This window comes from Mixophyes fleayi, chromosome 3 (assembly GCF_038048845.1).
Source record: "Mixophyes fleayi isolate aMixFle1 chromosome 3, aMixFle1.hap1, whole genome shotgun sequence".
Classification (NCBI taxonomy): domain Eukaryota; kingdom Metazoa; phylum Chordata; class Amphibia; order Anura; family Limnodynastidae; genus Mixophyes; species Mixophyes fleayi.
In genome coordinates this window covers 316037491-316065096 of record NC_134404.1, presented here as the reverse complement: position 1 = coordinate 316065096, position 27606 = coordinate 316037491, and the positions used below count along the sequence as shown (strand labels likewise).

Below are 27606 nucleotides of genomic sequence, written 5' to 3'. Positions count from 1 at the left end.
ATGCGCCCAAATCAGCCCCATTGTATTTAGGAGAAGAATTTGCACTAAATCATATAATCAACCAATTAGTAACTTACTTTCATTACACACATTGCACTAGTCAAATTACAGGTGATGCTTTCTGTTGTTCAGTGTAAATTTTGCATCTAAATGTAGCATTCGCAAACAACATTTTAATAAGTAGGTATTTAATCGATTGCATACAAAGAATGCTATTTTATATTGTACTAATTGGAATATTTTGCAAAAGTTTTCCTGTAGCAAGATCTCTAATATATGAGCATATATTCACGCTACTCACTTTAGAAAAAAATGTTGTGCTTCTTCAGTTATTCACTGCTGGATGCCATAAAGGTAATTTATGGACCATTACATCAGTGTCGGTGGTTTCTCGCCTAGTGTGTTTTTAAAAAAAACACCAGAGCTATTTTAAAAAGCTTGCTAGTAAACATCTAAGATAATCAATATACACTTCTGGAATTTCTTTCAGGGGCAATAACTGTTACTAAAACAGCTACTGTCATGCACAGATAATATGCCTGCCTTGGAGAATTGCCAATAGAACCACTAATTATTCTTCTAACCAATGGTTCGGTGTCATATGTTTCAGCTTATAGATTTTACTACCCTTCTTCCTCTGCATTCCCAATAAATCTTCCTCTACCACTACACACTATTATACCCAACAGAGTTTTTATTATGCAGTACTCTGTTACATATATTACTATGGTGACCTAATGAAAGCAACTACCTCATTTTAAACACAATTTGCATCTATATTTAAACAAATAAGTCATATTAAAAACATACCCGTTGAGCAGTGATTTCATTCTTACTTCAATTTCTAGTAGTAGATCGCATGCTAAAAATTATGATACAACGCTAATATGGAAACTATGATGTGGAATATTATAAAATGCTGTCTTGATTTTCTTACGTAACACATTTTAGTTATATTTTATATAGTTTATACTGTTTATATTTTACAGAGGTTAATGGTCCATCTACCACGGTAGATATATAGGATAAAGCCCCTCTAGTGGGAAATATAAGGATATTATAATTTACCAAAGAGTTTTGTGCTCACCAAGGAATTTTTGGAGGTACTTTTTCGTAACAGAAAATACAATCGTAATGTACAATACAGAGGGGTATATATTTTGCTGTTTTGTTCAGCTGCAGTAAGGACCATTCTAAATCATTGGACTTTTGATGTAATTCATTCATGATCTCAAAAGACTCAGGGTGATTAAAACTCAGAAAAAAAACAGAGGTTCCCTCTGCCATAGGAAACTATACTACTGAATAGGTTAGACTGTGTAAGGAATTTATAATGTGTGGCTCACAACATATGGGATCAAGGCAAACTTGGGACTAAGAGCAGGTTACGCCATTGATTGAAAAACGTTTTGCCATATTAGTCAATAATGGTTCCATGACTGGGTTAATTAATGCCCACATTGCGCTACATTAATATTTATTGTGATAGGTAAGGGACTTGACAGCAGTACCTGGCTAACAAAATCAAATCTCAGTTTAGTATGTGAAATGACGACACAGGGTCTGAGTCATTAAGGGACGTATCTCTGTATATCGTTTTTTTGTGCGTATCGTACGCAATTCCTTTCTGTGCATGCCCAGAACGAGGACACTCGGCTGTCAACGAAAGCAAGTCCACTGCGTATGCCAACGCAAATGACAGTTACGACGGCCTAAGATTTTGGGGGGTGAACGGGGCAGGGAAGTGGCATGGAGGTGGCGTGTGCCCGTACTCGATGCACAATGTGGGCGTGCCAAACTGAAGCGAATGCTGCCACATCGGAGTGAAGCTCTGTGGGTGTGAAAGTTTCTTGTTTTTTTCCCGTATCTCTTGCACTAGCTAAGGGGCTACTCTAAGTCCTGGGTCAGTAGCGTATGCAGCTATAACATGCGTCTGCAATCAGAAGAAACTGTAAAAAATGTATTTTATGTTCAGTAGACATTAAGGACAGCCTAATAAATGAATTTCAAAGGAAACATTTTTTATTTTTATTTTTTTTATTCAGTTTCCATTTCTAATCATAAATGACTATATTATTGACAGGTAACATTAATTCATTCATTTTTTTCTGTGCGTTCTTTTGAGCTTTCATATTCCACATACGTATTGTTTGCATCCTGCTGTATCTGGTCTAGTACGAGTGAACCTACATCCATAGTCAACACCACATGTATCCTGAGATCCGCTCCTTGCTGACTACGGGAGTACGCAGAGCCGATATACGAGTCGTTGAGAACAACTGCACGATGCGCTCAGTATGCTGCCTTAATGACCCACAATGTTCAAATCTAATCCTGGGATTTCCTATTTGGTTGCTGCTGCAGAGACTCCCCATACCCTATCAATCTCAATAAATATTGCCGTAAAGTAGGGGATTTCATCTACCTGTTATGTAATGTGCTTATTTTAATATTATTTGTAAACAAAGAGAAAATCTCAAAGATAATCAGGAAGACGCCGGGAGCTTGGGATGTAATTTTAGATTCACAACAATTTGTTAGCGCAGCCGTAAATGTCTATAATTAACCTATACAGCTTTCTGTTAGCAGTCTATAAAGCAGACTGAAGAAAATGTCTTTTTACTATTCCCAAGTGGAACACAAAATAGACCATTATTTCTACTTTCTTAGAAAATAGATAACAGAATCCAGAGAGAGACACATTTAATATATGTTGGTTAATTTAACAAGTTGCAGATTTTGTACGAAATATTTCAGCTCACTGCTTGTTTATTCTGCTATACACATTTTCGGTATACTACTGAGAATGATCTGTTTCTTTCACATGGTTGGGGGGGGGGGGGGGTGGACTTCTTATGGTATCCGGAGGAAGAGTATTTACAAATAAAAGTCAAGCTCCTTAATGAAATATCTTCTGTATTGTACTTCAAAAAAAATTCCTCTATTCTTATTTTGGTCAGTGGTTGAAGTGGAAATTTAGAAGTAGCGGTAATGAAAAATCTAACGAGACTGTAAGTGAATGAAATGTTATAGTTTTAGAAGGAAGACAGTAAGAATGGCGGTATGGCATAATACCCCCCCCCCCCCCCCACCACACTTAGATCACTGATTTTGGCTATGTATTATGCTATGACTGATTTGAGAAACACTGTTATCGTGTGACATAACTAGGACTTTTGGGCAATAGTACAAAACATGTTATGGAGAGCTCCAGAATTCTATTTCAGGCTATAAATAGTGATACAGAAAGAACCTTAAAATGCGTTGTATACGTTGTATTATTACAGAGCTGTATATATCAATGCAAAAAGCTGCCTACATATAAATCATACTTGCCAACTTTTCCTCGTTGGCTTCAGGGAGATCCCGGGGAAGGTGGACGTGTGGGGGTGGGGCTTGATTAATTACATCATCTTGGCCCCGCCCCTAAGCGATTGTCATAATTTTGGCCAATTACAGCAGGGAGTGGGTCTAAGATGACACAATATTTGCATCATTAAGTCCCGTCCCCACCACTTATATTACCATATTGTAAGGGGGAGGGACCGGGAGGTCTCCCAGAAATGCGGGAGAATAGGTAACTATGCGTTAAAGAAAAGAAGCTAATGAATCTCTAGAGACTGAAGTGTCTTTTAGTGTCCATTACTGAAGTCATGTTGTCTTACCTATCAGTCTTTGATTAAATCTTGGTCTCCATGAAAATGGCCACCTCCATAGGCATCAATACATGGACATAGGACACAATTTCTGAACTGTGTCATCATGCCACAGATGGCAAAGCCAACCACATCTTGTACTGGCTCAGCATCAGGGAGAATGCCAGACTCTTCTGGGAGTGAGGGAGATCACCCCTATTTCAGGGAGTCTCCCTGACATTCAGGGAGAGTTGGCAAGTATGATATAAATTGAGTATAATACCTTTAAAGGATATTTAACAAGCTCACATTGCCAGTATAATTAACATGCTATTTAGAGAGTATTGCTGTGGATTTGCCATCATTTTAAATATGAATGTGTTATGTGTAGGTTGACAGAGGTCTTTATTTGCACCTATCGTGTTCTATCTATCTATTCACAAGAAACAAGGCGTTTTAATGTATCAATGGGCAACCATCAATGCCCCTGTTATTGCACAGCTAATCCTATACAGTAATTACATCTGTTCTAGGTCTCTAAGGTTTACTACATGCAATATATTATTTGAACAGTTCTCACACATGTTAATGAGCTATCAAGCATTGTATGGAGTAATAAAAATATATTCAGTAGCATAGGATCTTTCAATCAGCAGAAGTATAAATGACATATAGTATGAGCCAGCAATAGCTACCATAGGTTCTATTTACAACTAGTGTGACCCTGGATTTTATGAGTAAATACCCTGCCTTAGGCCAGTGCCTGGTTTCCCTATATTGGAAATACTGCCCTGATTATGGGCCCCAGAAGGCAAGAAGACTACCACAGTATATTATTTATATACAGTGATGAACTGAGATATAAATTGTCCAGAATAAAATCTAGCTTCAGAAATCTGCTACCGAGTTAAATTAAATTATACGCAGCACATAATGTACAATAACATACTGCATATAGGTATTTGTGGAATATTTTGCTGGTCCTAGGATAAAATAATAATATCATATTATTACTAGATGTGTTCTTCTATCAAGCCTGGCAGAGGGACCACTTAGGCTTAGTAACTGCTATAGCCAATCTGAGCGCTCCCATATATATGTATTTGTCAGATTGAACTAAAATGACATATGCACAGAACAGCAAATCAATGTACAATATCACAGTACTATTTCAGATCGCATACTAAACAGAAAAGAATTTGGTTTGAATCTCTTGAAAAACATTTCACCAAAATCTTTATGATTCTTCAGAATTTCCATATTATCCTACTTTTGTAATTAAGAATAAATTAATATATATTATTTATGTTTGGCTGATTTTTAAATTGAACATAAAGGTGTACCTCAATATATTGCTGTCAATTTTCACGTAATACTTCTGTTTTGGAAGCTTTGTTTTATGTTATTTGGTGTCCAGAAGTTTGTCTGAATTATATAAATGCGTCTATGCACCAAAACACAAGAAGACTTCTGTTGACATTAACCAGGAGTGCCCTACTAAAGGCTAGGTCAGTGGATCCCAAACTTTTTCAGTTCAAGGCACCCTTAAGGTATCCATATTTTTTTCAAGGCACCCCTAAGCCAAAATAATTACCAAGTTATCCCCCACCTTGCTTACAACTGGCCCTGGCCGATGCACCCCTGTGAGATCACCGAGGCACCCCAGGGAGCCTAGGCACACAGTTTGGAACCACTGGGCTAGGTACACACTGGAGAATTTTTTTTGACCGATCTGTTATCTACAACAATTGTTTCTACGACTGAAGGTCCTGCGCGGTCTGGCAATTCATGCATACATAGTACACACGATTTACCTTCAGATCAGTGCTCTTCATCTGGTGCTCTAGTCGTTTAGAGAAAGACAGCACAATAGTCACTCATTCATTCATTCCTGTCATACTGATTAACTGCCCTGTTATAGCTATACACATGTCCTTGCGAATTTCGCTACCTTCTGTGATTCCGAAACAAAAAATTCAGTCTCAGAACGAACAAACAAACTATTCCATCTACAGCAATCTCTATATTTAGTCACTGGGACATGTTCATTGCCGGCATCGGCTGAAAAGACCACGACTCTGTAAACTCTATGGAGATCGTGATCGTCAGTGCATACACACTACATGATCGGTCGGTGATTGGAACGAGATTATTAAACAGTACAACCAACCAAATAAAACAACAATCGGCACTTTGGAACGATTGTCGTTCGTGTGATTATGCACACTAACGTGATATGTGGCTAAGTGCTCGTCATTTGACATAACCGGAAGGTGAGACTATTCCTACTGTTCACTAATTACAGTAATAGCCTTTTACCAGCTTTCGGTGAAGCCGTCTTGTTTTAAACAGCCTGACACAATCAAATAACTAAGCTATTGTGTGACGCAACTTGGGAGAGCATGTACTTATCTGTAATAAAATGAGAGGCAGCTAGGAAATGTTTCTTAATTATTTTCAGGTGATCAAGATAAATACTAATATAAGTGGATAAAAAAAACTGTTACTACAAGCAAGTATAAAAAAGAAGCATTGATTAAAAGTCACATACGGCTTTTTACTGTTGTGTGGATACAGCTATAATCATCTTCACATTAGTATATTGATTCAAAACCAAATGTACAGAGTTCCCAAAGAGCTGTCTATTTCTACAGTTATCACCATGAAATGTCCCAATTTTCACAGCTGCTATATCATTTTAACTTACCAAGTTTTTCCATTTATGACAGTTGGAGTAATGGCGTCCATCACAGCTGCCTAACAATGAGTGTGTTTGTATATCAAGCGTTCCGCCTGTTATTATTGCAGCTTGTTCTCCTGGCTAGTCGTACAACTCACCAGCTGTTAATTTAAGATGCCGTGTAAACAAGCGGATGGGAAGCTTTTGATAGTTGGGTGTCACAAGTTCATTTTTTTTGTTTAATCTTAAACACTATTCTTATAAATAATTTAATGTGCTATTTTTTCTGCACATTATACATGAGAATCTATATGCTACTTATGAAATTGACTTGATTCACCAACCAAGCTAGCCAGTTTGATGCTTTTAAAGCCACAATAAATTAAAACCATCAGTTTGCATCTTCACATATCTGAACATTTTATCTCCAGTTATTTCTGTTTCACAATAGCCAAATATTATTTTTCCTGATGTAGTAAAAAAAAAATAAAGAAGATGATTTCCCTATATACAGGCCATGAGAATTGTGAATTGTAAACAACTTTGAATGGGAATTGATTGTGAAAAGTTTGACTTGCATCTGTTGCTAGAAGGGTTACATGGCCCCTCTGAGCATGAGACAGATTTTTCTACGTTGTCTTTAGAAATATTATGTCCTTCAAGGCAGAGTTTTGTGACCCCTGAGAAACACTAGAGGCATATAACAAAGTTTTCTTTAGAACCCCATCTTATATACTTCAGGCAGATTTTAGGGAAAGGCAAATGATGCCAAAAGATGTACGGACTCCTATAAATAATATCTGTATAAATGTACTGATGTCATCTTTTCAATGTTCATTAGGAAAACCTGTTTATCAAAAGAAGTACATTAAATAAATAGGGGACCTTGCTGTCATGTGGTCAAGGGGCTTGTCTGTGACTTATTATATCCTAAAATTTTACATTATCCCTTATGTAATAAGTAAGACATGTAGAAACATTTTTACTTGTGTGTGTGGGGGGGGGGGGGGGGTGCACGGACTAAACAAACCATTTTATCGACAGAAAGCTGTAGATAAAGTTATACAGTTATTTAAGGTTGCAGTATACCAACTGCTGCAGTCTGAAGGATAATTTGCATGGTTATTACAAAGTCCTCAATGAGAGAATCTCTGCATAGGCTAAGTTGTTAGCACTTCTGCCTCACAGCACTGGGGTCATGAGTTCAATTCCCAACCATGGCCTTATCTGTGTGAAGTTTGTATGTTCTCCCCGTGTTTGCAAGGGTTTCCTCCGGGTGCTCCGGTTTCCTCCCACACTCCAAAAACATACTGGTAGGTTAATTGCTATCAAAATTGACCCTAGTCTGTCTCTGTCTCTGTCTGTCTGTGTGTATGTATGTTGGGGAATTTAGATTGTAATCTCCAATGGGGCAGGGACTGATCTGAGTGAGTTTTCTGTACAGCGCTGCGGAATCAGTGGCGCTATATAAATAAATGGTGATGATGATGATGATGTTTTATGTTCTATTTATTAAACAGAGAAAAATCACATCTCCCTATCTGTCAATGGGTTAAAATCGGAGGTAGCCGTCGACTGCAATAAGATTCCAGCGATAAGCTTCCTCACAGCACCAGGAAGCCTGTGCAGCATAACTGGTGGTGGTACCTCCTTCTTCTGCTATAACCACAGCAGAAGATATTCAATGAAGAAATGCTTCATTACTAAAATTTACTTTTTTTTTCAACTGGGAACAATAGTATAATTACTATATATATATAGTAACTTTTTTTTATTTTTTTTAACAAAGCCCACGTCAGAGATGCATGAACCGTCTAGCATCTTTGTTTTATTTTTACACTTGCTGATACTAACATGATAGCACCGTAATGTTGCTTGATATGTTTCCAACGCTGTCTAACTAGCAGCTTCAATAGATGACTTTTTATTTGGAAACCAAAGTAACAAAGCAAAAAACTCTTTTGTTCTTTCCTCACAGTGTAACTCTGCATCTACTAGTAGAACTATTAACACTGTCACATACTTTTTCATATTGACCCATTATTATCTACACAGGAGGGTGTAAATGTGTATAATGTTTGTTATAAAATTATAATAAAATGATTTTACTATGATGAGCTTGAATCTGTTTCTGTCAATAATTCTCATTTAGTGGGCAATGATACTGAAACATTTAATTATTAATATATGTGTATTTACACATCCAACGCCATATATTATTAAAACTGTCACTTTGTAAAGACTGTATCAGGGGTACTGCATGTACTCAGTAGTGCAGTACAAAGCTTAGAGCAGCAACATTTACATTTTACCATAGCTATATCAAACAATCTACCCTGTGATTATGAGATAAAAGCAAGCTGAAACAGATCTGTCTGTAGGTGGATGTTATGTGGAGGCTGGTGTCCTTATCACACAACACTTATGTTTTAGATTTGTCCCTTCATACTTTTTTTTGGTTGTTATTTCACTCTACTTTTGGTGGAGTTAAGAGCATACTTGCCAACATTTTTTTTTCTTTTTCCGGGAGATGCCGGCTGGGACGTGGGCGTGCAGGGGGCGGGGCTGCGAAATCGCGTCATTTTGGCCCCGCCCCCGTGACGGAATGACGCAAATCGCGTCATTTTACAGCGGGGGCGGGGCTAAACGCCGCGATTCCGGGTGAATCGCGGCGTTTAAACTGAATTTTTCCCCCTTCCTATCAGGGAGATTGCCACACTCGTCCGGGAGACTCTCGCAAAATGCGGGAGTCTCCCGGACAATCCGGGAGAGTTGGCAAGTATGGTTAAGAGTTAGTTCTCTGGGTAGAATTCTGGGGTCTGAAAACACTGCCCACTACTGGAGAGATCTGGCACTGTTACTTTTTTTACACCCTTGGGTTGAAAGAGAGCATGCTGGGCTCTCCCAATCTCTAGACATTCCTGGGCCCATGTTGAGTTGAAAGCTAATTTGTTTTTTTACTTCTGCGCCAGCGTACAAAGCTCTAGGTCAGAAACGAGTTGTTTGTGAGTGTGCTTAGATGTCAAAAAATGTAATGTACTTGAATTTGCGTTGAATTTGCGTTCAACTCATCATGGCCCCCTCTGTCTCAGCAGAAGTATGTTGATGGGGCATGGACTCTCGGGACTGGGGTATAGTGGCCTATTCCAAAAGTCTCTTTTCCTTTCGGAGAGGGTTATTTAATTATATTTCTGCCAGGAAGGGTTACCTGAAAGACTTCATCTACTCATTGTTTTAGTGACGCTGTTTTTAATCATGGAATTCTAAATGTGGAAGATAAAATTTCCTAACTGTAACTATTGTATAACTGACCATCTCTTGGTAATTCTATATGCTTTTTATGTGCGCATTAAGCATACCAAATCCATACACGTCAATAATACTCTTTATAATTTCCCTTTCTGTTTTTAGACTTCATCTGTTTCTCATCAGTCCTAATATATATAATATATATATATATATATATATATATATATATATATATATATATATATATATATAGTGCACGAATAATTCAACAAAGAGTAATCTATTTGTACATAAGTTGCCTAAGGTGCTTAAACATGGAGAGATCACTTGTCTGCCCCATGCCCAATACAGCTGAAACTATGTCCAGTTTGGCCACACGTTTGTGTGATTGAATTAAAGCCCATATCATCAGATGAAATCATTGTCCCATTGAATTTTCCATCCATCCCAATCAACATCTGAATGGTTCCAATTAGACGTTGATTGAGATTAGCTGTCTTTTTGGGCCTATTCACACTGCAATTTGTGGCCACTTATGTATAAGATGGCCTATTGCAGTGTTGGCTAACCTGTGACACTCCAGGTGTTGTGAAACTACAAGTCCCAGCATGCTTTGCCAATATATGGCAGCTTATTGCTGGAAGGGTATGCTGGGACTTGTAGTTTCACAACACCTGGAGTGTCACAGGTTAGCCAACACTGGCCTATTGCCATCAAAACACAGTATCTACAGGCTCTGATATATCCCTATTTTTCCCACGACAGGCCTGTTTTTTCCTCTCTGGAAGTCGGTAACATTTAGTTATTGTTTCTTTAGAATTCTAATTCCCAATGCACCCAACAGAATTAGTAGTAATAGTTTCACATAGATTTATTTTATAGTATCTGCCAACCAACAGTAAAGAGAGTAAATTTTATGCCACACGTCCTGGTTTTCTATCATAGTAGCATATGTTATAAACTTACTATTTATATTTCAGTATGGGTATGCATGAGGCTTATAAAGAATAAACAAACAAGATTGATGGTATTCTATTAAAAAAAGAATTGTAGTAAAACTTTTAGGATTACTGAATAATTTATTTTTTGTCATTCCATTAAGTTGCAGATCTCATCATGTGTTAATCCATGTACTTTTGGCATTTATCTACTGTGTCTACCGTTGGGGTAGTGCACGAATTAACATGAATACACTTTGCTGCATGATATTTTGCTTATAAATGGTTTTCCTGTGATATAACGATATAAGCCATATCCATTAGATTGTAAGTACGCTGCCTTTTAGTTGAGCTAGAAAATAAAGCCAGATTAATGGCTTGGCTCCTGCTCCCCGTCTGGTTGAGGTGATGCACTCAGTCTCCTATGGGCAAGAGGGATTCAAAACACCATTTCAGCTAAAATCCCTGATGACTGATTTATGAACAAGCCATGCATCCGACGTTGAAAAAGAAGAGACAATCCATTTTTTGGGAGACAAGATAAGCCACTATGCTGTCAGTTAAGAAAAATTGGATCTAAAACGAGAAACAGACATGTCCAGAATATTACTTCAAGACTGAATGTATGACATTGCTAGACCACAATAATCATCTCCCAAGATTTAAGAGATTTATCCTACACATAAAGCAAGATAAAACTGCCAGTGTGTTGGCTAAATGAAAATACACTGGGGAAAAAAGACGATATTAAGTTACTATTATTTAATATTTCCTATATAGTAGACATTATACACAGAATTTTTTAAAGCACAGTCTTCCTGGTCAATGTTACGTTATCATGTTGGCTTCTGAGGCACCTGTCCATAATCTGACTTTCCTAAGGTCAAAAGAAGAAAACACAAGAATTTGAACTAAAGTGAGTTTCACCACACAGACTGTGTTGTCTCACTGTATGGCCACATACTTATTTCAATACCTCCCAAATGTCCCTATTTTGGACAGACGACCGGATTCAATTTCCGGAAAAAGGTGCAGGGCTTAATAGGCAAATGTATGAGTTGTTGTCCAAATATGGCCTTTTGTGAGTGGAGTTTGGACGTAACTGGCTGAGGATTCTGAATGTTGGGAGCCACGTATTTCTCATGGCTCATATTTTCTTGTATTTTAATTAATATTACATCCGAGCTGCAAGTTGGCACATATCCTTAATGAATCAGGCCCATTAAGCCTCTTAACTTAAGAAACTTCTTATTTCAGTCACCTGGACAAAACCATGTTACAATGCAAGGGGTGCAAATTCTGTTTTGCACATAAGTTAAATACTGACTGTTTTTTCATGTAGCACACAAATTTCTGTGCACAAATAAGCTATCAAGTATTTGTGTGCTACATGAAAAAACAGTCAGTATTTAACTTATGTGCAAAACAGAATTTGCACCCTTTGCATTGTAACATGGTTTTTGTCCAGGAGACTGAAATAAGAAGTTTCTTAAGTTAAGAACCTTAATGAATCAGGCCCATTATTATTATTTTTAAATTATTACTTCATAGGTATCTAATTGTCTTAAATGCCCCCTACGCTCAAGCTACAGAGATGCAGCACATTTTTAAAAATCACTCTGCACAGCTGGCTTTAAATCCAGTACACATCCAGGGGAAGTAGCAAATTATATGCTGGGCACTGGTGTGTAGAAGTTTGCAGGCACAGCTGGATATAATATATACTATATAAACTGGTAGGTGAAAAGTATAGGATTTACTTGATCTAACATGCTGGGCACTTAAATTATATTCCATTATGGTACAATATGCTAGTTATTGCTACTTAAGAAATAAGGATAATTTGCTAGACATGATGTACTGGCCATTGCTGGGTCATATGAGCTATGTTATTATGCTGTGCAGTAAATGGACATTGCAGCTATATACATAGGACATGCCTACTATTTGTATAGTCGTCATCACCACTCTTTACTTTAACATGACACTTTCTCTGTCACTTGCAAATTAATAAAATATGAGGCAGTTTTGTTCACCAAAAACATTAAACTAATTTATTTAAACATTAGAGGGAAAATGTGTTAAAATATAGACTACAAGACCAACCACTTCATATAAACATGTCCAAATCCCCCACCTAAAGGCTTCCTGTGACCACAAAAATACTAACTATTATTTTACATAATGTTCAACAGGAGGATTACACAGTAACAACTGTAATGTTAAATGTTACACAAACAAATCACTTAAAATATTGTCCACACATCTCTAGTAGAGTATGTATCTAACAGTATTAGACAAACCTGTGTTTATCTAACTGTTTAATCTAGGGATATATTGGGCCGCACCGTAGGTTAGTGGTTAGCATTTCTGCCTCACAGCACTGGGGTCATGAGTTTGATTCCCAACCATGGCCTCATCTGTATTTGTGTGGGTTACCTTTGCTCACTCTGGTTTCCTCCCACAACCCAAAAACATTCTAGCAGGTCAATTGGCTGCTATCAAATTGACCATAGTCTGTGTGTGTGTGTTAGGGAATTTAGACTGTAAGCTCCAATGGGGCAGGGACTGATGTGAGATCTCAGTACAGTGCTGCAGAATTAGTGGCAATATATAAATAAATATGTTTATTTTTTTGTTGTTTATGTTTGGACCACACAATTGAGAAATTCACTAGAGAATACCTGATCAAGAGATGGAATGTAAGTATAATTCTATATTCTTTTGAACACGAGTTTGTGGGAGACAGATAGTGCTTGAATCTCATATATATTTTGTGATGTTTTGATGATTCCTCAACTAGTGTATAGTTGATTTAAGAGAGTTTTGAGCTGTCATTGTATGTGACACACTCTAGAGAACCCTTTTTTTTCCATTTACAATATGTACAATGACACGCAATTTAAGGAAGGATATCCGAGTTATTCAGTAATGAGACCTCCAGATAAGTCCTAAGGCACGATAATCACAGTTAAAGTGTTCTACTGAAAATTTGTGTGACGCTACTTATTGCCAGTGAGACCAAGCAAGTAACCACATAAGTGATACATATAATACCCTGCTGATTACTTCAGTTGCAGCAAAAATGGAAGTCCTGTTAAACCAAAGGAAGGCCCGGAGTAAACTGTTCTACTGCCGTGGCTCCGATCCCCATGGCCCAGTTTAGGATCAGATACATGTATCTGCCTTGGCTTTGCTTCTCTCAATCTGTTGATACAACTGAACATCTCATTTTAAATCCCTGATATATATATATATATATACACAAACAAACTGATTTTAAGAAACAATTTGTTTTTATTCAATTTAAACATGCTAATGGACAGACTATTATCTACCGTAATGTTGCAAAGCATTTGGATACCTAGTGAAATGCTTGTTCATGTTTAATAATCTCTTTGAGGTCTCAATGATATGTTTCTCCTATAGAGTCATTTAAAAAAATGTCTAGTCAAGTCATTTAGATTCCGAAACATATGCACAAATACATTATGAATGGCACAATGTAGCAAGGTAATATTTACCATTTAGACAGTCTAGGTAAGTGCTTGGCATATCATTTCTTATAAGAATTGTATTTACCATTCACCATCTTATTTATTATTATAATTATTATTATCCTTTATTTGTTAGGCGCCACAAGGTATCCGCAGCGCCGTACATAGTACAAACAGTAAACCATACAGGGTGGAACAGTACAGAACAGTAAACACAAAGTATCAATGCTTCAGAAGCTCCGGGCAGGCAAATGGAGTAAATACGGAGCAGAAGAATGGATATGGAGACAGGAGGGGAGAGGGGCCCTGCTCATTCGAGCTTACATCCTAAAGGAAGGTGGACGAAACAGGCAGTGATGCAAGGGGGAGAGAAAGGGGACCAGGGGAGAGAAGGGAGAATGAGCGGAGGAGATGAGGGGCTAGGTGGAAGGTCTTATTTTCTGAATGTTAATAGCTGAACACTTGTCCACCATTCAAAACCAATACAGAAGGGTTTGGGGCAGCCCCAAAAGAGAATATACGATTTAAAAAGAATTGAGCACATTTAGTGATTATTTCGCCAAGGTTGCACATATACTCGAGAGAGTGCATTATCCAAAGTTTAATTGTACATACAACCTGAGGCAGCCATTCTATAGGCTGAACCTATATTCATGTCTCAGTAATGTCAATGGCTCGCAGTAAATTGTTAATCTGGATTGCCACAGATCTTGGTTCAGTCTACAAAATTCTGCCTAAATAGTTAATAGGAATTTTACATTAAAAAGGATGTACACTTTTTAATCCATTCACATAAATTTGATTTGTCAATCATTGTTTCAAAGGACCCTTTGATTTTTTTTTTTATCAGAAAAACAGAATTTAATCTTAGAAGCTTCTCTGAAGGGCTAAAAGTCAATTGTTTCTAAGATATTTATTATAAGTGTTTTATAAAGTGGTCACAGTTCTCTGCTGGCCGACAGCTTTTGCGGTGATTGAGAAACGGTAAGGGAAGTAAAAGCCCAGACTTACTTATCTTCTAATACTCTGAATACGTGTCCAATGGATTCACCAACAGACTAATAGATTCATTAAAAGCAACTTGAAATTTTGCTTTCTACCACAATAAGACAGTACAAAAATGAATAAGAATGGCGTGCAGAGCTAGCAAAATAATGAATAATGAATAATATGACATTGTTATTGGGCATGTCATGGACAACACACACTTGGCAGACCTGGAATGTGACCAATTGAAATTGTTTCAGTATTGTGTTTGAAATATTCACATTCAATAAATGTTACCTTTACAACACAAAGACTAAGAGCAGATTCAAAGAATAAGAGATGTTGTACTTTGAAATGGTAAACACGGTTTGAAAAAGAGTATTTGGAACTCACTAATCATTAAATTGAGCTTTTTGGGATTTCACCCAATTCACCATTAAAAGTCCCATAAATGTCCAGAAAACATAACATTAAATTATTTTTAGCTGAATCCCCCCCTAAAATGACTCCCTATGACTACTCAAATATCAAAAAAATTCCATATTCCATTGCCATGAAAGGTCAGATAAACTAGGACTGTTTGCTTGTGGAAAAAAGGGCATCTTAGCGGTGACCTAATTAAAATGTATAAATATATGTGAGGTTAATACCAAGATACTCAGGGCTGTGCAAGTGAGTAGGGCTTCTTGATTGTAAATGGAAGAAAAACGTTTTCATCATGAGCATAGGAAGGAGTTCTTTACTGCATGAAGTGGTGATGGCAAATTCACAAACAGAAAGTAAAAATAGATTGGATGCTTTTCTTATAAGAAATAGTATTTGTAGCTATAACTAGTACAATATAGGATTATATAAGGACAACAAAAATCCGATTTTTTTATTTCGGTCAGGAAGGACCTTCTCTCCTCTGTGAGGCTAAATTGGAAACAGGGGTCAACATAAAAAGGCTGTGTGACCTAGTGACACTGCATGCTCAAATGTGATTGCATCTGACATGCTGTGTATACCAGCACTGAAACCTGTGGTTGGGGATTCAATGGAAGACTATAGTGACAGAACGTAAGTGAAGCATGCATGTCCGAGAGACACTGCAATGCTGCCACTTACCACAGATACAAGTGGAAATGTGTATGGGGTCTAATAGGTTCCATCTCCACCGTAGCTATTTACATGATTTAACTGGCATTATAAACACTAATAATAGCATGATTTTTAATGCCTGTAGATAATATCTGTACATAATCGGACTTACTATATATCTTGTTACAATGTAGAAAGTCCAACTAAATAGAGACAGACTGACCCAGGTGGTCTGATTATGGTACTGATGCTTAGTTAGGAGCAAAACAAAAAACAGGAGCAAATCTACACCTAGGCAAACCCATGTTGCACTGGAGGGGGGGGGGGGGGGGGTTTAAAATGAGGGGACAGATTATAGTTGGGATAGGGTGTGTCCTACATCAACTTTAAATTTCAGTGTAAACAAAAAACTATCATATATTTGTGAGTTACATGAAAAACAGCCAGCATTTTCCTTTTGTGAAAAAAAATACATTTATTTGCACCCCTTGCATAGTCCGGAATCAAATGATCTCCTTTTTTTGCTTTGCTCCTAACTCAGGCCTAATGTGAGCAAATAACGACAGCAAAGGGCATTTGCCCAAGGTCAAAACTCCCTTGCTTTGGCATAAAACATGCACTGCAATCAGGCGTGGGCTGGCAAATTTCAGCTCGGTGGGTGCACAGGCGGCATTGATGACGCGGCCGCATCGCGTGTCATGTGATGCGGCCGCCTGTGCGCTGACACGGCCGTCGGTAATATTCATGAAATATTGCATCCACGGGGGCGGAGGGGGACGTGGCGGCTGGCCCAAACAGCGCTCAGACTAAGTGGCCAGGGGGGGGGGGGGGGGGGGGCGACGCCCCCCGACCCAGCCCACCCCTGACTGCAATGACTTTTCTTTTACACTTGATACATACATATATATATAATATATATATATATATATATATATATATATATATATATATATATATATATATATATATATATTTTTTTTTATTAAACATAACATAAAATATGAAAAATAAAGAACACTAACTCTAAATAAATGAGAATTAGAAATCAAAATATAATTAGACAAACCAATTTAAAATGGTTTTAGGCTGTGACATGCCTTTTTCAAATTAAAAAGTACAAATAACAGTTACCATGAAGATGTTTCATTAAATATGCAATTCACAATATTTATGCCATATGTTTCCTCTTTTGCTCCCTAAAACAAATGTCATTAGAGATCAGCCTTGAGAACACAGAGGTGATACCACAAGCTAATTCTAATGACTCTTCACACATGAATTAATCATTCATGTCCTGAAAACACAAGTGTAACGTTATTGGTGTTAATAACGAACACCTATTTCCATTTACAACTAAATATTTCACAGGCATAGATTTTTAGCAGGAATAATACTTGAGAATTTCTTTATAGATTGTACACAATTACAATATAAATATGTATTTACAGTGTCATTTTAACAGTTGCTTTATGACAACACCTTATTTTAATAATATTTATGTTTCAATGGAAAGAACAGATACATTTTTCTCAAAAACTGTCAGAAAACATTTGTGTACCCCAATGTTTTTACAAAACAGAATTTTTAGAAAATATCTCAGGAAAACCATAAAATTGAAACCATCACCACTAAAACCTTTAGATACAATTTATAAGAATCCACATTGTGCATCTCTACTATAAGAAAACACAAAGTTTGACAGGCCCCTGGAGATGTCTGTTCCAACTATAGCACATAGATAAATACTGTTATGGCTTCTTCAGATATTCAGAACATACTTAATTTTTCAGCATTTTAGACTGAGCAGCTTCTATACCTCCCAACTGTCCTTATTTAGTCAACACAGTTCCGATTTGAGGGGAGTGTCCCTCTAGTTGGCATGTTTGTCTTGACTTGCGTCAAGTCTAAAGGTATGTCCCCACTCACCATGGTTAGTGGGAGAATCTTCATGATGAGCAGGTGGAGGGTTGTCGGAGTTGGCCTATTTATTTGGAGGTGATAGGCAAAACCCTGGTGAAAAGTGGGACTTCCCCAACATGGCACAATAACGAACTATGGGACAAATTTGGAATGTATATGCTTACTTATACTGTTTATCTGAACACCAAAGCCATGCAGGCCCCAGGAACAATAATCCTGATACCTGCGCTGTACAACAAGCTGTTTGCTTATGTCACTAACCATTTGGACCATTAGCCAATCCTGACAAAATACTTGTCTGAATGAGTCCTAGAACCTCCAACTTGCTCTGTTTTGTCTGGATGAGTCCTAAAGCTTCCAACTTGTTCTGTTTTGTCTGAATGAGTCCTAAAATCTCCAACTCGCTCTGTTTTGCCTGAATGAGTCCTAAAACCTCCAACTTGCTCTGTTTTGTCTGAATGAGTCCTAAAACCTCCAACTTGCTCTGTTTTGTCTGAATGAGTCCTAAAACCTCCAACTTGCTCTGTTTTGTCTGAACGAGTCCTAAAACCTCCAACTCGCTCTGTTTTGTCTGAACGAGTCCTAAAACCTCCAACTCGCTCTGGTTCATCCTGTAAAAAAATGCTCTGCTGCCATTCGTTCTATTTCCAATTGCAGTAATCTATTCTAAGTTAATTTATATTACCATATACGTGTTATGTAAAATGAAAAAGGAATTTAAATACTGGAGTCGATCAGTGGGTAAGGTTGGCATCTATATAAAGGAAGCGCTAAAGATGGCAAACTTTACTACAATTGTAAGTTACATTGATTTAGCTACAAATCTGGATGGCAGCCTTGTCTGTACTCCAAAATACAGAAAATAAATTGTATTTCAAATAAGTATCCATTTCCTACAAATCACTTTCCCTCTTGCATACCATATCATGCCAAGAACTGGAAAATCTTCTAAACAGCTGCCTCACAAAGAAGTAAAAGACCCAAAACAACCCCCAAACACAAAAATATAATAACATACTATACAGCAAAAACCATACATGGTCTGGGCTGAAATTGAATGCACCAGTCCTTTAGGAACTTAACAGTTTTAAAAAGAAACCAATCTATTTTCTCTCTGTTCATGACTATAGACCTACAATATAGAATTGTCCTCCCATGGTGATAATGTATAAGTGCAATTGCTCTGCGTGTAAATGCTGCAACTATGCTGATATTACTGGAGAGTTTAAGTCCAATTTCACATACAGAAAATGACAGATTAACAATACCTAAAATGCTCAACCCAATAAAGCCATGGACTAAATTCATTATAAGGGAAAAATAAGAGAGCACTTAGATAATTGTAAAATGTACCTTTAGGATGATGGCATTTGGGATTATAATCATGTCACTTGCATTGCAGGCTTTAAAAGTGTTCCATTAGAGACAATGTTTTATCACAACAACAGTGTCAATATATATTAAAGGGCTTTATCTATATGGCAGGGAGAGTGGGGTGGGGGTATGCAGTAGCACACCTTTGGGGTTACTTGCAGCACATTCAATCATTTGTCCAAAGCAGCTGTCCCCACTACTCACCCGAAACTGAGTACTGCTGCTGCAGCCACTACTTGATGAGCGAGGATGAGATAGTCTGTGAAAAGGACATCAAGCTCCTGTATGATTAGGTTATACATGCCCACTCTCCCAAAATGTCCAGGAGACTCCCAAATTCTGGGTAGGTCTCTCAGACTCCCGGGAGAGCAGGCAATTCTCCCCGCATCCATCCTTCCACTTCACCCCGGAGGGTTAGACCAAAAATATGGCAAGTATGGATTAGGGTACTTATCCAATCAGAAATCAGTTACCAATATAGTCAGTGCATTGGATGCCTCCGATCCTAGAGCTCTCCAAGAGGTCTACATTTTGGGTCCCCGATTTCGGTATGTTAGAGGGAAAACTCCATTGCACAAATGGTAGGTATCATGGGCGGAATCTCCCCTAGTGTGTCAGTCTTGAGGAGGAAGGCTGTGCAACACCGTACCCAAATGCGGAAAACTACTTTAATATAAAAGACGGGAGTGAAACTCTGCGGTGAAGGCTTTGTGACTGTGACATAAAGCATGGGTTGGTGTGATGACGTCAGTGGTGTGGACAGAAGCATCCTGTGTCCCTGCACAGATAACGTTTGTTTACAAAGTGCTGCCTACTTGGAATCCTATGAGTCGGAATTTTAACGGATGCCACAATTGCCGCTGCTACTATTTTTATAACTACTGCTACTGCTACTATTAAAACTACTACTGTATTACGTTGCCAGCTACATATACTCTTGTGAAATATTTATTGTCAGTTGAACTTTTCTAAGACAAATTGTCAACTAAGCAATATAAGTATAGTACAGGTGAATAGAGTAGTGCTAATAGAATCAACTTTTTACTGTCACAGTTCTGTAGCATTGGGTTATTATAGGTATTAAGAATAAGAATAGAATAGAGGGTAAAAGTAGTCACATTAGAATACTGGTGAAATCTTTATTTATCTAATTCACAAAAATAAATCTCATGACAAAATATCTATATATCTGGATAATCCACCTAAAAGAAAACCTCACTCTGTCTGCAATAAACCATTGTACACCTGGTTTTCTAACAAATGCAGGGCTAGTTCAGTGGTGTTCAATGGACCAAACACATGTTAGAGTTTGAGTATCTGGGCCTGAGTCATTAAGGAGAGCTAAGCATAAAAAAGGAGTAACTTTGCACCTGGGCAAAACCATGTTGCATTGGAGGGGGAAATAAATTTAAAATGTGGGGACAGATTTATAGTTGGGATAGGACATGTCCTAGATCAACTTTTAATTTCAGTGTAAAAATAAAGCTATCAAGAAAGCTATCAAGTATTTGTGTAGATGAAAAAACAGCCAGTATTTAACTGATAATAATAAAGCAAAATAATAAACAAATTTGCACCCCTTGCATTGTAATATGGTTTGTCCCAGGGGAACATTTACTCCTTTTTTTGCTTTACTTTCCTTAATGGAACTCAGGCCCTCTGTATCTTCAAACATGGCTCAGTCAGCACTACTCGCTACATGTATGTATACATTTATACAAGATCTATACTGTATGCGGCTCAAAAAGAACTGTCTTGATAAAAATTGTGTTGTATCACATACCCGTCCCTGTTAGATTATAAACTAATTTGGGCAAGGCCATCTTTACCTTGTGCCATGTCACTGTATGTAATTTGCTGGTATTATGATCCCCTCAATGTACAGCACTGAATAATATGTTGGTGCTTTATAAATAAACGATAATAAACTTAAAGGACTAGTATGCCTCATATTAAAGATGACATATAAAACTATATACATTTGGGGACTGAATGTATTTCTGTGCAAAGCAGACTCCCTGTTTTAAGTCTACTGGCCACAGACTGGGGACCTCTGTAAGGGGTCTGTTTATCAAGACCCGATGAAAATCTACTTTCCCCCCATTTAAGAACTAAACTTTGTCGGGGCATCTGAGTGATGCTCAACTCTATGGCGATACTGACTGGTAGCGGTTAGTGGGTTCTTACCGCATTACCAGCCAGTGCAGGGTCCTTGGCACATGCCTGACCGAGCATTGCCATCTCACACATGGATGGAGGGACTGAAAGCACCAAGAGGGCTTCAAATTCCACTTTTTGGTACAAAATCTAAGAATATAGATCGATAGATAGAGTAGAACTGTTTTTATTTTATTATCTTTAACTTATTAATTTTTATTTAAATAATAAACTATTTTTCTTTTATTCTCCCCAGCATCTGCTATCCCCATCCTGAGATGGCGATACTAATAGAATATGCCGCTGTCCTTGGTAAATAGGCCCCTGAGGAAGGCTAGCGCTGGAGATACCTAGTGACAGTCTTCTTCAGCAGCCTGGGGGGGGGGGGTTTGCTAGACAGGGGGAAGTTCAAAATCTAGGGTTTTTCTCCATGTGTTAAATAGGCCGCTAAATCTAAAAAGTCTGATAATAGAGGACAATAGTTTCCACTCATCTGCATGATCAGTGTAACTACATATCCCACAACTCACATATATGACCTTTTATTTATATATATTTGTGATGGATATCAGTAGCACTTCCAGTTATAGATCTAATAGTCCACTACGGTACAGTCCCATGAAACCGGAATGTGTTATCAATAAGAAAAATGTGCCTGCAAATACACATGAATCTCATTGAGTAAAGCTCAATGCAGACAATAACAATTTGAATCTCTACAGTAATTGAAGATAGAGATCTCTAAAAATATACTATTCAGAAAACGCCAACAAATTTGCAGCATTTAAGACTAGTTTCTACAACATCTTCTTTTCTGTTTTATGTTTTGCCATCTCCTATAGACTGCAGTATCAAGCGGCTAAAACCAGAGTTTCTTCTAGACTTGGTTATCAGTTCTCTTGTAGCTCATGATTTAGAATAACATTTATCACAGAGGAACTAGGACAATTCTGGGGCAGAGTGATTGCTCCATATTTAACAGAATGTTTTTCTCCAATAAATATAGAGCAATCACTTTGCCCTGGATTTGCCCCAGTTATGTCCTGATAATTATGGGGTAGTCAATTCTACTGTGATAGAACACTTTATAAACAATGTCATTTAATGTTCTATGTCACACATGAAAAATACTGTTGGTTTATCCATAGTATTTTAGGCAATTATTTAAGACTTGTATATATGTTCTATTTTTCCTTCTACAGTAATCTATTAATATGCTGACTTAAGAAGTTTTTTGTAGTTATATTTTTTAAAAGTACAGAACATTGACAATATGCAAATTAGCAAATCCAAAAGGAGAACTGAATCCTGGGTAATGCCATATTAAATCGCCTCTTTAGGTTGAAATCAAGCTGGGCCTTTCAGGTTTTAACATGTGAGTAGTGGAAAAGGCTATATTCTTGCTTGACCTATATATTTATTTTGCATTGTTGCCCTAGGCAAACTAGATAAGTTAGACACTTTAAATATTTGAAATTAAACTGTGTAGAATAAAGGACAAGCAAAAATAAAAAGGGCTGGTAAGGAATAAGGGGGATCAAATAATAAAAAAACAAAAAAAATCTACAAACATGCAAATGCCCTTACATTGCTTATTCATGTACACACATTATATGATACAACAATTAAGAGGACCAGAGGGGATCTATTGTTACCTTCACTGCAGTCTTTCCCTTGGAAACCAGTCTGGGAGCAGTCGCACGTGGCTTCTTCATTAACAACTGAGCAAATTCCGCCATTCAGACAAACTTGGTCATTGGCACATGGGTTTGTAGTGTCTTCCATCTTAACATCATTGCTTGTTACAGGAGACGAGTCTGTGAAATTGACCCGGACATCGTTTATCCAGCCTTGAAAGGGACTGTGGTCTTTCACAGCTGGAAACGTTAATTTTAAAGTAGAAGATCGCAGCTCTGGGGGGATCCCACCTATAAAAAGGCTACTGAAGACCGTCATGTCTCTCCGCTTTGATTTCACTTCCACCCACTTGCTCTCCTTGTCTAAGATCAACGTAGTATTTTTGAAATTTCTTTTAATTATTACTGAGTGCCAGTTGTTGTCATTTACAGCAAGGTCCGTCAGAAGAGAAGCGGGCTCAGCGCAAAAAATGGAAAAACTCAACTTCAACCGGCCTTCGTAGAGAATGAGCTCCAAGAAATCGCAAAAACCCTCATCGTCAAAGTATATAACAAGTCCACTCGATCTTTTGGTCTTCATATTAAAACTCATTTCACTTTCACAACAAGCATTCCACTTTGGAAAGCGAGTCCACTGGCCTTCGGTTCCAGGAAATTCCAGGCCACGGCCCATGTCCACCATGCATCCAAGGATTAAGACCATCCAGATAATGAGGACCCCTTGCTTAAGAACACTAGCCATCTTTAATGACTTAATGTCTTGAGGGTCCTTTAAATTGCGTAGATCTTCCAGATTGCCTTTTTAGTGTGTGACTATCCAAAATATTACAGTCCCTTATTTTAGTGGACCACCTATGGTCAACAACAGCAGATTGGACCAACAATTTATGTTTATTTAATAACTAATAATATGAAAATAAATGGGATTTTAGAGTTCCATGGTAATTTGCATGGTGGGTTCCCAATTCTTATTTAACAATAATTCTATAGAGTCCAGTTCCTACTAGCATCCAAATTTGGATAATTTCTTTTATACTACCCAAAGCTAAGCATACACTTTTCTCTTCTGTTCTCACTTAAATCCCATGCTAAGTGTAGATCATGAACAAGATGCCATGACACTACAAAAGAGGACATGAATCATCACTCATGGTATTCCGAGATCCTTCTCTCCCAGTCAGGCAGAAACGATGCACCGTTAAACAGAAGCTACTATTTGATATTGAAATCTTAACAAGTCTTCTTCTTTCCTTTCCACAATAATAATGAGATCCCATTCAGATGCGATCTAATGCAACCCATATATCTGAAAACAAGTTAAACATCAATGAGTATAAAATCAAATTGTGCTTCGTAATAAAAAAAAAGATGTTGCATAGTAACTAAAAATAAAACTAGATAAAATATAAAAAAAAAATGCAAAAAAATAAAACCATAAAATATAATACCCATGGAATAACCGAGGCAAAGGTGTGATTTTATTTTGAATAAATTATATAGCACAGCAATATAAACAATCATTTGAGCCAAATGTTACAATGCAACCCAACAGTGCATTAAAATCTTGCTACATGGAAGCTATTACCGAGTGATTTTCCTTCAGGACTGTATCCATTTTATCTACATCTCATACACCATAAAGAAATCTATACAAAGCTATCAGTCACTTTCAATGTGTTTGGAAACATGATGAGGGAGAGCACTATCCCAGCAGGTGGAGATGCTGGCGGGCCTCAACATTTAATTTTCACAAGGTGAGGCAGGATGTGAATGAATACTGAAGAGATGTAATCACCATATCAGGTATTATTTCCTTGGCTACCTCGCCTCTCTCCCCTCTCAGTATTGCCATGATCGCTACTACAGCAAATAAAAATCCCATTTGGCTCATGTGCTCTCATCCCCCCCCCCTCCCCCCACACACACACTCGTGTTAACCTGTGCACTGCTGGGAAGGCCTTAGGCAGCAAAAAGGGGTTAAACCTCAACCCTCACAAATCATTTACCCCTTATTACGAGACCACTGCACTATTTAGTCAGCATAAACCCTCTATGATTGTCAATACAGCTGTTATATCTCTCACTTGTGAGCTCTGGGATTTAGACAGAAATCCACATGTTAATAAGAATCCAGTTATCAATATCACATCTGTAACTCTGGTTTCCTTTAAAATCAGATATTTGGGTAAAAGAGAGAGTCCACTAGAATTACACAGAGACCAGCAATGTGCTGCAGAAGGTGATGATGTAAATATAATTCTGCCATTGCAAGTCCTTGCATGTATCTTCTCCTCTTAATTTATAGCCTAGACACCACGGCTCAATGTCTAATTAACACCTTTTTTACAAGCACAAACTAGCTCTAATTTATTGCACCGCACTGTGCTTCTAGTTTTGTGGACAAGCTTCTACCAGAAGTGCCCAGAACAAGGTGATCCCTAATCTACCACATTCGGAGAATGCCAATGGGCAAACTTCCTGTATGAGGCACTGAGGTGGCACCACCACCAGGCTATCTCCTCCTAATACAGAGAAGGAGATCTTGATCCACTACATGATTTTTGTCTGCAAGCAGCAGCCTCTATAATGTAGGGGAATACAGGGACAGTAGTGAACCTTATACATCATATTGAATAACTAAATTATGAAACCCCAGATCACTTTATAATCCATAGAATGCTCTCTCAGTAAAGAGTTAAATCCCAGCATGCACTGTAAATATAGCAAGATAAACATTTTGCCTCTAGAGACATAGAGCTGCTTGTACACATAGAACCCAAAAATATATGTATATATATATATGTGTGTGAGCATGTTCACTCCAAGTAACTGCTCCTATCTTACCATCCTCTTTTCTGCCTTTAGCTAACAAGCATAATAATAGCATCAATGTATTATTGCTAAAATGAGTCTTGTCATTTGGCAATAATATCTGGTTTAAGGCTGCTCTGTAAGACAGGGTAGTGGAAGAAAAATAACATCATTTTAAGTTGGCATGTCATATCTACACCCCCAATAGGTTGGGATCAGGAGTCACAACGCCTCTCAACAATACTGTACATTCATATAAACGGCATGTCAATTGGCATTTACAATCCTTCAGGGGAATCCTTATTGTTCAGACTTCTCTATGTGCTGGAAAAGACCCCCACGAAATCACAAACTACAGGATGAAATGAAGCCTGCAATCTAACCCAGCAATTCTGCTCATGCATTTAAAAAGCCTGAGAAGGATACCATAAATCTCTTCTCTCCCTTTATCATCATATTTCTTCTTTCCAATCCATCCCTATTGCAATGATGGTTTTGTTACTTATAACACCCTACCTGCAGTTATACAAGGAGGGGGATTTCACTGATCTCCCTGATAACACTATTATCAGGGAAATATAAAATAATGCAGCTAAGGAATAGCACTAGGGGTGCAACACATCCCATATTCCCTTAATCCACCCACCCCTCCCATTTTTTTTTTTCATTATTCCGTCGCATAGACATTACGAAGACAACAAACCCTAGATTAAGGACACTATGGTCAATATTCAAGCAGTAAATAATACATTACCGCAGCCAACTTGGTACCGCTGCTCCATTATCTCATCTCCTTACCAGCAGCTGTACCTGTTCAATATGCTGCGCGCACCCAGCCCTGTGCATCACTCACACACACACATACACATATATATATATAGCTTATTCCCTTTACAGAGCAAAGAAAACATCACAGCGCGTTACCTGTGCCGTTATTCCTATGCCTGTAATAGGTCTGAAGTATGTGTCGGTCAAGGAAAATTGCCCAGGTCTTAGATAAAAAAAAAAGAGAGCACTCTGCCTTTTCAGCGGCTCCAGGCTTGTGCTCCTATCTCCAGGAGTGAAGGAGGGGGATTGAGGGAGAGGAGGGGCTCACATGACGCCTGGCACTGTCCGTCTGCAGACCGAGGCGGGGTTTTCCTGGGCTCTGCTGCAGCACCACGGACAGCTCCGTCTCTCTCTCTATCTATCTAGACTCCCTGTAGCCACATTACTATTATCCGGGTGCTGAATCAATATCCACATACGTTCAACTTCATGCTTCCCAGCACATTTGCAATCCTGGATCCTGCTAACTGTTTGACTGCCAAAGGCATTGCGCAAATAAGAAGATCTCCAGTGCCGTCTGACACGAGCACTTCGTCATCTTCCATCAATCAAGTCTAGTGTAATATATATATATATATATATATATATATATATATATATATATATATATATATATATATATATATATATATATATATATATATTTGATTTGAGCACATTTCCCCAGCTGTTCCTGCAGGTTGAAGAGGTAAACATGCAAAAAGTTGCTGTTATAGGAATACAGATTTTACCACAGTATATAGTGTTACTACCACCCCTGAATTATTATATATTATATACTGAATGTATTATTCTGCTTATAGCAGTTTGGTG

General features: G+C 37.8%; 1 protein-coding gene across 22 annotated transcripts in view; it reads right to left on the bottom strand.

Annotated features, from left to right (window-relative positions):
* The window catches only part of NRXN1 (neurexin 1), a 1083382-nt gene extending 1056275 nt beyond the window's left edge, over positions 1–27107 (bottom strand). For 5 of the 22 annotated variants that reach the window (XM_075204062.1, XM_075204063.1, XM_075204081.1 and 2 more), the window contains exons 1-2: positions 26890–27103; positions 23173–24460 (exon numbers count right to left, since the gene is read on the bottom strand). In XM_075204062.1, coding sequence (XP_075060163.1) covers positions 23173–23896 — 724 coding nt within the window. In that variant the 5' untranslated portion in view covers positions 23897–24460; positions 26890–27103. Of the gene's footprint in view, positions 1–23172; positions 24461–26889 lie in introns of all 22 variants that reach the window. The other 17 variants (XM_075204066.1, XM_075204067.1, XM_075204082.1 and 14 more) reach the window with 7 other exon arrangements.
* Positions 27108–27606: the final 499 nt, after the last annotated feature.